General features: G+C 48.8%; 1 protein-coding gene across 1 annotated transcript in view; it reads right to left on the reverse strand.

Annotated features, from left to right (window-relative positions):
* Positions 1-255: 255 nt before the first annotated feature.
* Positions 256-15,732, reverse strand: part of LOC144731269 (chemokine-like protein TAFA-2) — a 32,860-nt gene continuing 17,383 nt past the window's right edge. Inside the window, exons 2-4 of the mRNA XM_078612312.1 lie at positions 9,482-9,631; positions 6,087-6,211; positions 256-768 (exon numbers count right to left, since the gene is read on the reverse strand). Of these exons, the coding sequence (XP_078468438.1) occupies positions 757-768; positions 6,087-6,211; positions 9,482-9,631 (287 nt within the window). The 3' untranslated portion in view covers positions 256-756. The remainder of the gene's footprint in view (positions 769-6,086; positions 6,212-9,481; positions 9,632-15,732) is intronic.

A 15,732-nucleotide genomic window follows, 5' to 3' on the forward strand; every position in this document is an offset into this window, starting at 1 on the left:
TGGAGCCGATACCGTGCACTCTAGACAAAACGTAAACAAAAACATTACTTTATACATGGCTATGCATTTACCAGGCTCCGGATAAATAAAGAGACCCTGGGCTTTAGCTAAGAAACGGAGTGGAATCAGTATAAATACATTTGCAAATCATGACACGGTACTTTTGACTTCAATATTTTTTCCACAATTTTTGTTTTTTTCTCTCTCTCTCTCTCGGCGTCTCTCCGTAAGGCTAGGGACAACTGTGTTGGGGCGTTTTTTATCTCGTGGATTTTTATAAGAGTCTCTCTCTCTCTCTCGCTCCCCTCCCTCGCCCCCTCGTTTTTTACCCCCTTGTCCGTTTCACTCTTCTGTTTTGACGCCAGTCACATCTGTTGAATAAAAACCATCCGCTTCAAACGAAGCACCGTGGCGTGCATAACCAATGCTTCCGTTCACCCCTCACCGTTACCCCAACGTGGCAAAACCGCCCCCGTCTTTTGCAGCCCGGTGACGTTGCAGTCTTCGCCCGGAGAGCGAACGGCGCCGTCGCTTTACTCACACGTGGCGTTTTGTTTTTATTGTATCTCCGCCGTCGTGGTTTTCGCGGTTTTGGCATCGTCTCCTCCGTCGTCACGTGCCATTCGTCGTCGTCGTAGTCATCGTTGTCGTCGTCGTCATCTTCGTCCGCAAAATTTGAAACGTTCCCGCGAAAGTTGTTTTTATTTCTCTCTTCGGAGGGACGAACCGAGAAGCTTGCGTGGCCATTCACATAGGCTACGTCCTGACCTGTACACGCACACAGACACGCGCACGCACACAGACACGCGCACGCACACAGACACGCGCACGCACACAGACACGCGCACGCACACAGACACACGCACGCAAAAAAAACCAGTTAGGCAGTTTAACGCGTTGAGGCATTCGCGATCAAATATGATCCTTAACAGAGGTTTTTTTTGGGGTGACAAGATTTTTGGGTAAAAAATTACAACCAATCTCATCAGGCGACAGCCAGAGTTGTGGAGATATCCTCCTCCTGTGTCGTTCTTAAATAGAGCGATAGATGTGACGTCGTCGCTTGTGGGCCAATCAGGCGCAAAGACCAGAGGGGGCAGTTAATGTGTTCATTTAAATTACAATGGATAGTTGACTTGAAGCTTTCGTGACTGCATGGAATTCATATTCTTTGTGTCTTTCGGTAAAGTCACGTAGCTTTAAATATCAACGTCAGTAAGGGGACCACCTCTGCGGTGCTAAAACACATTCCTGCGGAGGGAGCTGGTAGGAACGTTGGGTTGCTCGATAAATGGCCAGGGTCAACGGCGGCGTGGTGTATTCCGCAAATATGCCCGACTGTGAGGGCGGGCACAAGCCGGCGTGAGTAGGTTAAACGTTGAGTTTTATAAGGGCACCACGGAGTGATCAGCCCCTCCCCACCCAGCCCCACCCCTCCCACCCCCCACCCAGCCCCACTCTCCCCACCCAGCCCCTCCCCACCCTCCCCACCCAGCCCCTTCCCACCCTCCCCTCTCCACCCAGCCCCACCCCTCCCATTTTAGATGCACGACGGACGGACGGACACAATAATCCCCTGTGGGCTGGTGGAACCAGGTGGTTCCTACCAGTATAACAGGGGACATATCATGGGAAGAACAAGAATGTCTCACGCAACTGTGCCGGGAAGACTCGCAGATTTCCGACAGGACGGCTGCCTCAATAAGCGCGGCATGCCTCGTTAAACCAGCACAGGTGGCAACTCTAGCCGGTGTTCATGACATCGCAAGCACACCATGTAATCATTTTATGCTGAGTTAACCTAGTGGTAGCCCAGACCAGCTTCAATAACCCAGTTTCTGCACAGTTTCCCAAACTCCAGTCCTCTCGACCCAGCACGCTCCGTCTTTTCCCGTTCGCGCAACTTACTCATCTCGTTAAAATGACAAATTAACTCGTTCCACGCCGCGCGCGCGCGCTGATTGTTAAACGCGTCCCCACGTGACGAGCTGAGCGTCTCTCAATCGGGAGATCACGGCACCGCTGACACCGCTGGTGTCACGGCCAAACAGTCGTGACACCATCTCTCACGCGCTCGATAGAACATAAAGCTTGCCGGGCCTCACGGAACCGGCCACAGCATCGCGTTCTTCTCCCTTTTGCAGGCCTGATAATTATTAAGTCATTAAATCGTCGGTCATTAAAGCTCAGGACCATGGTGGTGGACCTCAACCCATGCGTGAGCAGCTGTGGCAATTTTTACAAACACCCACAGGCCCACCAGTCGGCGTGTTAAAACACCCTAACGAGCACTCAGCTCCGGATTTATTGATCCGAGAGCGTGCTGGGATTGTACAACGCCGAGACTCTGTGTGTGTGTGTACTTTTACGACAATGTTGTTTCGCAAGTACAACTTTACCGTTGTTCTCTCTCTCTCTTTCTCTCTATGTAAGTGGCAGTGCCAGAGCGAGTGTTAACCTCGTTCAAGTTCTTGCATCGAAAGTTGAATCACCGTAAAATAATTGTTTACAAGGGTCACGGCCGCTAAGGGGCCGAAGGTCAGGAATAAAGATAATCATGGAATGGCTGTCATGAGAAAAAAGGAACGCGTCAGAAAGGATCGTCTACCGAGGAGATGGAGTGATGAGATCAGCCCGCGTGCAGCGTGGATTGTTGCATCACAAAATATCAGTGACTTGGGAAGGCCTTCATTGAGCAGTGGATTGACCATGGCTGATGATGAGTGACAACATCTTGCATTAGGCATTCATGAATTGCAAACGTCCTTAAATTGTGTTTTATTATTCACGAGGTAAAGCCCACTGATCTAGTCGTTCATTTTCACAGGTGACCTGGCCACGCACGATGATAGCTCACCGAAGTGGCCTACAGCATCACAACTTGGGATTGATAGTCGCAGCCAAATAATCTAGACGCATATTCTAAAATGTGGCGGAGGTGGGGGGGGGCAAACCCGGAGGAACCCAGAGGAAAATCCACGCGACCACCACGGGCGAGAGGGAGAGAACATGCGGCCTCCAAATATACAACAGGCATCGTCAGGGTCCGGAATCGAACCCACGACCTCCTGCGTACCGGGGGGAGGGGGAGAGAGAAAGCATATCCTGGCCATGGCGCTGCCATTATGCTCCTCTTTCTGTCTCGCAGTGCAATTCCAAGCATGTACTGTATCTCTCCATGCTTCTTTGTTCCACGTTCTTCGTCATTGTCCATGTTTCTGATCCATCATGTGTCGCGGCAGGTGATGTACACTGATTCAAGCGTTGATCCTTCGGGCACCTGGGAATGTTTTCTTACAATACTAAGGCACTTTAAATGATCACTATAATTTCTCGCATCAGAAGTCCCCCGCAATGCATTTTAACATTCATGATTGACGTAAAAAAAAACAACTATGAATCATTTTCCCCACTTTCTTCTGTCGAAAACAAAACAGTTTCCCGTGCACTGCTTAGCGGAAGCGTTCCGGCACCAAACTTTGTGCGCACGCAACGTTCCGGAACCAACGCGATTCTTCAACGGGGCGGAAATAGTAGACTCGGCGACATTGTATCAACCTGAACATTAGCCTTTCATGACAGCAGCAAATGATCCATTTCGTGCGGAATTATCTTCACAATTGTAAATCTCTTGCCAAGCCTTGTAACCCATTAGGCAGAAATGTATGTACAGCTGAGGACATATTGCATACGTCGCTAATTTGACAAGCCGCTCCCTGAACACATTCATTAAAGGTTGAGTAATACATTAGTGGTTCCCCTTTCACGAGGCCCATCTTCGTCATCATCCAGTCGCGTAACGAGCATGGGGTGGGGGGGGGTGTCTTGCCGCTCCTCCCCCTGGTGGCCAAAGCTGCGAGTTGGAGCCCCCCTTGACAGCCACCAAAAGTGTCAGAGGACGTAACAATAATTTAAAACGCGGTGTAAATTTATTTTCATGAAAGTGCTTTCATTTACGTGCCACGACTTTATTTTTTTACTATTTAATTAGAGCGGAAAGGTTTGGCTTCCGCGAATTGCAGAAAATCAAATATTGGCGGCCACATGACCAACTGCCGCACCCCCTGAGCTGATAATGTCGTGACTACGCCTCTGTTATCATCATCATCATCATCATTCAGAAGCCACTCACTGACACCTGCCAGCAAGCGTGCGCACGAGCTAGCACCCTCTGTGGGGCCGTCCATAAATGACGTCACGCGATTTTGGACGATTTTTGACCCCCCCCCCCCACCTTCGTTACACGGCGTCACAAAAAGTCAGACCCCCTCTCAAATATGACGTCACAAAGCTCTGCCCCGCCCCCCCCCAAAAAAAAACATGCTTCAAATCGCTTTAAACTATTGTCATTGTAGTGCGTATTTAATGTGGCGCTGCACTCTGATGTTGTAGGAGAAAACATTTATTAAAAAGTCTATTTAATTAAGTAGAACGTGTTGTCTATATTTTTATTTTATTTTACTTTTATTAATTTTAATTTTTTACCTACGTGACTGTACCGAAAAAACCTTAGAATATGAATCCTTGCAGTCACGAAAGCTTCAAATCTAGAATGTAACGTGTTGGTTTTTATTGTGCAGACATCAGTGGCCGGTCTGAGACAATCAACTCACTACACTTGGGAGGCCGGCCACGTGGATTCAAACGTGGGGATCTGAATCGTACCATCTCAGTGCTCGAACCCTTGAGCACACCTGGCCACGGAGATTACTACTACCGGTGAAAGCGATCAATATGTTCTGCAAAGAGTGTTCACGTGTTGACTGACAAAATGAAATGCAGCCCGTTGGAGCCGCGCTGTGCCGGAACAAGTGTAAAACCAAACATGATGACGTTTTGTTCAGCCAAAGGTTACCAGACTGACTCCGTCAAACCACTACGGTTGAGAACATAGTTTTACGTTGAACTACTCACTAGATTTGACCCCAAGGTTCAGCAGTGCTGGCTCAATGGTTTGAGCACGGCCATCGTGAAACAAAAATAATGGACTGTTCTGGCAAGGGGCAGGAAAGCGAGATTTTCGTCCGACGATACGCTGCTTTTCAGCGTGTCGGGCAAAGGGCCCTTCTTTCGACTGTGAAGATGCACCATGGCCATTCTGAGTCCCCTTGGAGAGAGAAAAACCCACCACGCGACCACTCCACCTGGTTCCTGAATTCGAGGCCGAGGCATCCGTCGAGGTCAGGTCAGCATCAAGGGGCTGTCCCCTATGTACGTATGCTGAACTTCTTTCGCACCATACATGGCCAACCGTGCTGATCGAAGGTGTCCCGACATGCGCCGTCACGCGTGACGTCCTCGTGGTCGGGTAGAGGAGGTGAGCGCACGACATCATCGACTCGGTCGACAAGAATCGCCGCTTCAAGCGCGCGCTTTCGTCGCCAAGCTTCTGGGAAACTCCCTGAACGATTTCTGTCCGAATATCTCCACGGTACGACCGCAGCAACGTCACCCTGAAGGGGTTTTTGTCGACCATTGGATCGTCTTCGCGAGAGTTACCGAGACCCGCCTGCTAAGTTGCGCGTCACCGGTTTGAAACGCGACCAAACCCATGGACCGAGGGACATCCCAGGGTCAAGGGGCCCCCACAAGCTGCCCTCAAGGGCCGAGGATTAGCCTCGACGGTCCAGCACTTGCTGGGCCCCAGGACCTCTCTCTAGCTGCTGGCTCAGCCTACTGACACGGCCATGAAAAGCCCGACCACCTAATGATGATCGCTTGTGTTGCAATCGAAACGTCGTGATTTTATTTATTTTATTTTATACCTACGTGACTTTACCGAAAGAAACACGAGTATACATTTATCATGTTGCAGTGTACTATCCATTATTTTCCCATTAAAAACGATAGTCCCATATAAGTGTGAACATTTTTTTGAAGCGTCCTGTATGGGGAGAGAGACAGGTTGAACGACCTTCTTCGCTGTGCTACAACTGCGTCGAAACGGGATTTGTCACGATTTGCGCTGTGAATATTACACAGGCGTGCCGCCTATTGACCACCTCAATGCAATAAGCTGGGGGCGCGTTTCCTAACCGCGTGTTTGTCTCTATCGGTAAGCTGTGTGGCCGGGCAGACCCAGTTACCTTGGTGGTTTTGACCTTGTTGCCGTTGGAGCAGGTCCACCCCGTGCGGTCGGGCAACACCTTGCACTCTTCTCCCTCCAGGCACGGCTTCATTTCACACCACCACTTCTGCACGACTATCGACGCTGCAGCACACACACACAAACCCACACGAGCACTCGCTGAAGAAAACCTTTACATAACTGGAAAACACAATAGCGGAGATCAGCACGGTTGGCTACGTACGGTGCGAACGAAGTTCAACATACATACATACATAGGGGCTGGGTGGGAGGGGTGGGGCTGGGTGGGGAAGAACTGGTCACCCCGTGGTGCCCTTATAAAACTCAACGTTTAACCTACTCACGCCGGCTTGTGCCCGCCCTCACAGTCGGGCATATTTGCGGAATACACCACGCCGCCGTTGACCCTGGCCATTGACCGAGCAACCCAACGTTCCTACCAGCTCCCTCCGCAGGAGGAATGTGTTTTAAGAGGCTAGTGCGTGTGTGGGGAGAGGTGATGTGGCGGTTAGCACGTCACACTACAACCCCGACGACACGATTTTGACTCCCGTTCATGGCCAACGCCAGTGACAATTATCTGAAATGGTCCGGGGCCTCCCTTAGGTCGACTCAGTTTCAAATTAATACCTGCTGCAATGCGTGAACATCGCCACGGGGGAGAGAAAGGCGACCGACCGTGGTGCTGGCCACCCACCCCCTCGTGTACCGTGCCGGCCTTCAAAGGCGTTCGCTAACATCACTTGCCCCAACAGTCTGTTAAAGGCTATGCGGGGGATCTTTGACTCGCCAGCACTCTGCTATCCCTCCCCCTTGCTTCTGTGATCTTTGTCTACCCAGCGCAGACGTTAACCGCAATGCATCACCCCCATCATCAGCAGCAACTGTCGATGCGCTGCTGGACAAAAGCCTCCCCCACACGATCATCCCTCGTGGCCCTGCGAAGCCACAATCCATCTCAATCCCGCACAAGAACTGATCTCTTCGCTCAAGCACGCCAGTTACTCACCGCAGGGTGAGATCACTTAGGAAGGGGGGCGACCCAGGTAAGTCGAATGCCAGCTGCCGCAGGTGTGGTCTGTCGTAAACTGAGAGTGAAACCCACGTCTTTACTTATTTTATATTTGTCTAGCGCCTTCACTCGAGGCGCTTGACGTGGTTTTAAAAAATATTAATAAACAGTCATAAAATAGAAAGATTTTGATGGCAGGGGGCATGCTACAAGGTATTGAGGATTGGGTGACCGCGATAGAGGGGCAATTAGTGGGGTCGTGAAAGGGTAGGGGAGGGACGGGAAGGATTGGCGGGGGGGCGAGGGGAGGGACGAGGAAGAGAATGGACGATGGAGAAAAGGTGAGGCTTCAAGAGAGGAATGGATGGAGGTTCAGGAGGGGGAACTGCTTCATGTGCAGGGGCAGTGTTGAGTCTATGGGCAGTGTTGAGTCTGTGGGCAGTGTTGAGTCTATGGTGCAGTGTTGAGTCTATGGTGCAGTTCTTGAGTCTATGGACAGTGTTGAGTCTATGGACAGTGTTGAGTCTATGGTGCAGTGTTGAGTCTATGGTGCAGTGTTGAGTCAATGGACAGTGTTGAGTCTGGATGATCTTTGTTCAGTGGATGAAGTACTCCACATATAACAACACTAACGCCTATTGTCTTGTATTCCATGGTTTATCCCATAAGCAGGGCCATGTAGAAGAGGCATGAGACTGGAGGCACAGGGACACGATGTCTTATTCATGAACGACAAAGCGCATTGTGGGGCCCTCTTTTACGTGAAATTAAAACTAAACTAAACAAATTTTACTTTAACAGGTAAAGCCCACTGAGCTATACAGCTTTTTTCAGAAATGACCTGGCAACAAATGATAGCTCAACTTAGTGGCTCATCGCGTGAAAATTTATAGCAGCCAAATACTCTGGACGGATATTGATTCTAAAATGTGGCGGGGGAAACCGGAGGACCCGGAGAAAAATCCACGCGACCACGGGGAGAGAGAACGTGCAAACCCCAACTAAACAGCAGCAGGCGTCAGGGTCGGTATAGAACCCACGACCTCGTGTAGACCAGGCGGCGAGATAACATCTCGCCACCGTGGAGGCTCGGGCAAAACTGCCTTTTCTTTCTTACCGCTCCCTCCCATTGGACGATCAATTTCAGCAAGTACTCAGAATTTCAGAAGGGTGTCTGCTCAAAGCATTGTGGCCGATTGCCATACGAGAAAGAAGTTCAACATACGTACATATGCCTTGTTTTGCATGTGGGAGAAATCCAGAGTTGGTGCCATATAAAAACCAACACGTACTTGATAATCACACAAAATATATATACAAGGTGCTTCAAAAAAATGTTAACGCTTCTAAGAATTTGCAACAACGCCACAAGGAATGTGCTGCCGCCGGGCTCTGAAGACCACCTGGAGAAGATTCCAGGCACGCGTTGACAATGATGGAGAACAAGTGGGAGACTCTATGACTTTTTGAAGCTATCAACATACATTTGTTTGAAGTTTTCGTGACTGCAGGGATCCATACTCTTGGTTCTTTCGGTAAAGTCACGTAGATATAAAATAAAATTAATTAAATAACGACGTTTCGATTGCAACACAGCAATCGTCATCAGGTGGGAAAACCACAGCAAGAAATTGTATTTTTTATTCTGAATGTGCAAAAATTTAATTTTATTCTAAATGTGCAAAAAAATTTTGCACATTTAGAATAAAAAACAAATTTCTTGCTGTGGTTTTCCCACCTGATGATGATTGCTCGTGTTGCAATCGAAACGTCGTCATTTAATTTATTTTATTTTATACCTACATTTGTTATCATGTTACAGTGTACTATCCATTCTATTCACATTAAAAACGATAGTCCCATATAAGTGTGAAAAAAAAATGAAGCGCCCTATATAGGGAGAGAGACAGGTTGAACGACCTACTTTCGCTGTGCTACAACTGCGTCGAAACGGGATTTGTCACGATTTGCGCTATGAATATTACACAGGCGTGCCGCCTATTGACCACCTCAATGCAATAAGCTGGGGGTGCGTCTGGGTCGCGAGATTACACCGGGGCAAGCCGCCAACGCCTATACGAATCCGCCGCGGCTGTGTGAACACAACGGCGGTTACACAAAAAATACAAATGACTGCACCGCAACGCGGTTGGGCGCTAAAACTCGGGCAACTCTCGGCGTCAACTCACCAACTCTTTTTCGATTTAAAGCTTTCGTGACTGCAGGAATTCATCTTCTTGGTTCATTCGGTAAAGTCACGTAGAAGAAATTCAGACGCTGTCTTCCTAGAGTCGTGGAGTTCTGCCATTACCAGTACGGTACACTTCATTACAGCGTGTGTTTTTTAAAAGTATTTTTAAATATTACTCATTCCGATGTACCTTCAACGCAGGATGGCCGGGCGCGCGTGGTGCCGGCCACCTGGCCCGGCAGGCAGGAGCACTTGACGGTCTGCGATCGCTCCTCGATCTTGTTCTTGTTGCAGCAGCGGTGGGCTTCCACCACCTCGCACGTGCCCATCTTCACGTGGCCTGACGCACACGCGCGGGAGGACACGCGGGGAGACAAAAGATTGGGCCCCCTCCAAACCAACCCTGTGGCATTCGCGGGAACATTGGGGGGAGGGGGGTAGGGAGGGAGTCCTGTGAAGCGAGCACACCTGTTGCAAGCCAACGTGGCCCTCGTGTCGGGCCGGAACTATGCCCGGCCGCCTTTGTCTCTCCAGCGCCGGTGTTCACACGCCGCACATAGGTGTTCGTGTGAGGCTCAGGCCGGGCGAGGGAACGTCTGGGAACAGTTCGGATTGTTCGTCGTCGACGTTGGCCGCGAGCGGGAAATCGAACCTTGGTCGCCAAATTCGTAGCTCGTCGCGCTAACCACTGCGCTGCCGCTCGCCACAACAACAAAAAACTCGGGCTCTTAACCAGGCATGTAAATTCCATACATATTCCCGTGGCCGGAAACAGTAGCAATCATTAAAAAAAATGAAAGAGAGGTCTGCATTGTGTTGTTTGGCCAATTCCATTTGCGTTTGGCGTGTGTGAGACAAAATATTCGTAATCAACGTTTTTGGGTTAGATCGCGTTATTTATAAATGTGTCGTAACCCTCCACCACCCGACACGGCCAATCAGCAAAAAAGTGTCACGTTGACAAAAGACAAATAGTTCACTGCTTTAGCCCACCGGCATCAGGAGACGAAATATGATACCTAGAGAAACCCCACGTGTACGAAGGGGTATAAGACGTACACTTCTCCACGTGTCGATGCTACAATCCACCGCCATCCCGTCATCTCCCGTTGACCACCTCGCAAACCCCGAATTCTCACAAAATCTCTCATCCAAGGACCAACCGGACTCAACGCCACTTAGCTTCTAAGATCAGACTCATAACCGCTTGGCTTGCAGGCTTGTGTTGCGTTCGCCTTGGGGCGCGCAAGGACCCATTGCCACCAGGGTCCCCTAGGCTAAAATCTGCACTCTGTGACATGCATTACCTCGCGGGCGCAACGTAAATGCCAGCTGTGGTCGCCTTACAGGCTCAAGACAAAAACGGGTGACATCTCAACATGCGCGTCTCGTTTTTACCGACTTGCAACTAGGCGAGGATTTCTAAGATGTGAACTTGCGCGTCTCTCGTCGCGAAGGCAAGAATCCTATTCGCTGCGCCAGCCGGGATGGATCTGTGTGTGTGTAACAATGATTAAAAATTCAACGGAGTCAGGAGGTTGAAAATAGCCGCATGCGATACGAGCCTCGGTACGCGATGTTCAGGAACGCAAACTCTCAGGAGGTGGCTGTCGGGTTACCGAGGGGGGATCGTCGCTAAAACTAAACTATTTTTTTATTTTACCAAATACGGCCCTCTGTGCTACGAAGCTGTTTTCCAGAAGTGACCTGGCCGGGAAAACCGGAGGACCCGGAGAAAAATCTACGCGACCGCGGGGAGAACACGCAAACTCCAAATAACAGGTGGCAGGGTAGGGATCGAACCCACGACCTCCTGTATACCAGGCGAGGTAGTTACACTAGTTCTTAGTCCATCAGCCATTCGGCTATCCAGACAAATATAATCAAGCAGCATTTAATGAACAAGCAAAGACTTATCCGGTTTCAACCTTCTCGGTCTCATCAGCAGCGTGGGACTCGTCAGATAAACGCCATTGGCATAAACATTCCATGTAAAACGTGGAACCTCATTAAAATACAAACTAAAAAAAACAATAAAGCAAGCAAATCTAAGAGAATGCAATTCTTAGATTTGCTGGTCTGTGTGGGAAGAGCTCTGCACGTGCGTGCTGGATTGGACAGGGGAGACACCCCAGGACAGGTGATAGATGCGGGCACCGTCCTGACAGATGACACCAATTTGCTTTGAGCACCCGGGCGATGGCTTACAGTTACTGATCCCCCAATTAGCAGATACAGCAGTTCAGCGGCAAATGGGGAGGTTTAATTGATCAATCAGCAAACGAGTGCTATTGTTTGGTTTTGGAGTTGGGGGGGGGTGTTTGGCAGCGTTACAACTTGCCAGTTAAAAATAACTATAATCTGCGGACCAGCAAATGTCGCTGTGAACTTGTGCAGTTTTTGGTACCATTTACGCTTCCTTCCGATATCAGGAAGTCACTGTGGAGCTATGCACTTTTAAATCTAGATTGAAAACTAAATCCTTCAGGACTGATTTTCGTGTCGAGTTTGTTGTGCTTCCCCCCGCGTCCTCCGATTGGCACGGTTGGGTGCGTACGGTGCGAAAGAAGTTCAACGTACTTTGCGTTTCAGAAAAAAAACTATTGAGTTTAAGGAATCTTTGCGGGTTAAGCGAGATCTCTAAGTGGCAGGACAGCAAGTAGGTTTGTTATCAAGGTTGTCCGTGCCACCTATTTGATTACCCCACCATCTTTAAGTTTTCCACACACACACACACAAAAGCTGCTGGGTTTAATGATGAAAAAATGTACAAATTATTGATGAAGTGGCGGTCTATTTTTAACAAAGATAATGGCAATTATAATTGTGATCGAGAATGTAATTTCCGTCGGTTAGGGGCGCCCTTGGAGGCGGCGCATTGTGGGTTTTCAATGATTTGCTTTGTAATGGCTAAGGAAACCTTATCACAAAAGCAATCATGCTGTGCGCCATACTTGTAATTTATAAATCTTTACCCAATAAAATATAGCAGAGCCTCAAGATGCCTTTAAGACAACAGTGCTTCTTGGGATGTTTGCATGTAATGTGGTGTTTTTTGAAAATGTGAATATAGATGTGTGCATATATATGTCTATAGCTGTGTATTACTGGTAGGAACCGCCAGGTTACACCAGCCCACAGGGGATTATTGTGCCCGTCGTGCAGGGAGGGGCTGGGTGGGGAGGGGACGGTGTGGAGGGGCTGGGTGGGGAGGGTGGGGCGGGGCTGGGTGGGGAGGGTGGAGAGGGGCTGGGTGGGGAGGGTGGGGCGAAACCATCGACCCGCAGCATCGTAACGTCAACGGGCCAAATGCGTGCATCTCCTTCGTGAATGGAAACAAAATCAAGAGAAGCCGCAGGAGGACCATCGTGGCCACGCACACCACACTGCGGGCCATAGTGTCAACCCTCCGTAGCTCGCTCTTCTTCAACAAGAGGACGATATTGTTTTCTCCGATACCAAGGTACTCTGCAAGCCGTCTGGATACCACCAAAGATTTGTCCATGAGGCTATACAGATATACAAACATAGACATCACTTCAACCGAGAAGATGGATTCAAATTGAGCAATCGTTGGAAAGATGTGATTAACCATGTTAATGACATGTTAATGACATGTTCAACCTCAACCGCCACTCTCCCCCGCTCTGCGTCCCCCCTCCCCCATCCGGGGCTCCGTCCTTCTTCTCTATCACATTCCTGGATCCGCCCACACCCCCCCCCCCATCCTGCGCCCGTCCTCCTTGGCTCCTCCCCCTCCTCTCACCCTCCTTGTCAATCACCTTCCTGGCTCCGCCCACACCCCAACCCCCCCCCCATCCTGCGCCCGTCCTCCTTGGCTCCTCCCCCTCCTCTCACCCTCCTTGTCAATCACCTTCCTGGCTCCGCCCACACCCCAACCCCCCCCATCCTGCGCCCGTCCCCCTTGGCTCCTCCCCCCTCCTCGTCCCCTATGTAACAATGTCTCATCACAAATAACTCTCGCTACAGTTATTTTGCTGTGCCTCTGTATTACACCTGACGAGGGAGGCTTGTGTTGCCTCCGAAACGTCGTGATTTCATTGAGTTGTTTTCTTTTCTTTTATTAATTGTTTTACCTGCGTGACTTTACCGAAAAAACCAAAGAGTAAGAGGAGGAGGAACAGCAAAACGACACGAACACTCTCTCGCGAAGCCGTCTCGTCGTGGCCGCCTCGTCGTGGCGAGCAGACCTCGACAAAGGCATTTTTCTCCTGCACGTGGTGATGGAGCCATTGTGAGATGGAGTAGAAAATTATTCGTGTGACATGCCTTGGAAACGGTCGTTTGCACTTTTTTTTGTCAATCCACTGGTGGACGAGGCCCTTCGCGTGCAATGCGAGCCAGCGGGGGCGATGAGGAGCAATGGGGCCGTCCATAAATGACGTCACGCGATTTTGGACGATTTTTTACCCCCCCCCCCCTCGTCACACGGCGTCACAAAAAGTCAGACCCCCCCCCCCTCCCATCAAATATGACGTCACAAAGCTCTGCCCCCCCCCCTCACCCAAATAAAACATGCTTCAAATCGCTTTAAACTATTGTCATTGTAGTGCGTATTTAATGTGCCGCTGCACTCTGATGTTGTAGGAGAAAACATTTATTAAAAAGTTTGCTTAATTATGTAGAACGTGTTGTCTATATCTATTTAAAGTTGCGCATTTTGATGTGACGTCACATTTCTCAACCCCCCCCCGCTCGTCACGCATCGTCACAAATGTCTGACCCCCACCCCCCCCCCTAAGTGCGTGACGTCATTTATGGACGACCCTAAATCTCCAGGGACGCGGAAAGTACTGCACACAACAAATCGCCTCGGGATGACACTCACAAACTTCACATTGCAAGCTTTGCTTGCGTTGCTTTGTTTTGCTGCAATAAGCGATACGCAATTAAGTCGCAGTGCTAAACAGGAAACATTATTTATTTAAGTGTATTTACAAATTGTAATTCAACAGCTATTCTCATCATCAAAAACAACTGGAATCTTTTTTTTTCTTCCTCCTCTTAAATCTTGCCTTTGGCCACAACAAAACATAATCATTATGTTAATTTAATTTGATTCGATGTGACGAGAGTAACTGTGTCAGAGCTAGCAAACGAGTTCCGAACGGCTTAATTTGATGAGAGGAAAGAAAGAAAGAAAGAAAAAAAGTCATCGCCAACAATTTACAGGCATCGAAACTTTAACACGCAAATGTGCAGGCCCGCTCGCTGTTGTTGTCTGCATTTAAAGAGGCGGCGGTGGTGGGTGGTTTGGTGGTGGTGGGGGGGAAGAGAAGAGTCGGAATGATACCCGGCCAAGTTTTCCCGGCGTTGTCACTACGAATCTGTCACGAGCCGCAGCTAAACGTGATCGCATTTGCTGAGAGCGGGGCCCCCCGAATGTTTGACGTGAACGCAACTGAACGGCCCAGCTGACAAGGCCGCCAATTATTCTTCCATTCGTCTGACGGGGCTCGCCGACGAGAGGCTTCGAGTTCAAAGTTACTCTTCCAGAACTGCGGCCGTTTAGCCAAACTGCCATTGGGCAATATCTGTCGCAAGCGTGACACAACGCCGAACGATGTCGTTTGTTCATCTGCTTCAAGTACGTTTCCATTGGACGCATCTGTTTTGAGATGAACACGTTTAAATCGTTAAAGCGGCCACCACCCGACACAGCCGATTAGTAAGGTGTGTCACCTTCTTGGTTCTTTCGGTAAAGTCACGTAGAAGGGAAATAAGAAAATAATACAAATAAAACATAATTAAATAATTCGTATGTTTTAGTTTTATTATTTTATTGTTTAAATAAAACCTAATGAAATAATTATTATGTTTTATTTTTTTTTATTTCCCTTCTACGTGACTTTACCGAATCGAAATTTAAGGTGTGTCACGTAAACAGAACACGCCAATTCGTTACTAGTACAGCACACCGGTGTGTTGGAGAGTAAACCCACAACATTTACGATGCGAGTTAGTTGTTCAACCAGTAACTGCAACCAGCATCATCAGGCGACGAACAAAGTTGTGGCGAAATCTTACTGTTTCAGTCTTAAATAGTTCACATTTAGTAGTAGTTTTTTACCCTTTCAACTGGTACAAAAACTGTCACCTTTATACAAGGCATCATGTTTGCAATAACCGCAACACAAGCAGTCAAAATGGAAACAAAAAGAAACAACTCTGATGATGATAATGATATGCACTGTCCTTGAAGTTGATTGGTCCACACCCGAGATGTGTGTTGATTGGTCTACACTCGGGTGTGGGCCAATCAACTCAAGGACAGTGCATATCATTATCATCATCAGAGTTGTTTATTTTTGTTTGCATTTTGACTGCTTGTGTTGCGGTTATTGCAAACATGATGCCTTGTATAAAGGTGTCAGTTTTTGTACCAGTTGAAAGGTTAAAAAACTACTACTATATTTTGCC

This window comes from Lampetra planeri, chromosome 38 (genome assembly GCF_965212315.1).
Source record: "Lampetra planeri chromosome 38, kcLamPlan1.2.h2, whole genome shotgun sequence".
NCBI classification, from domain to species: Eukaryota; Metazoa; Chordata; class Hyperoartia; order Petromyzontiformes; family Petromyzontidae; genus Lampetra; species Lampetra planeri.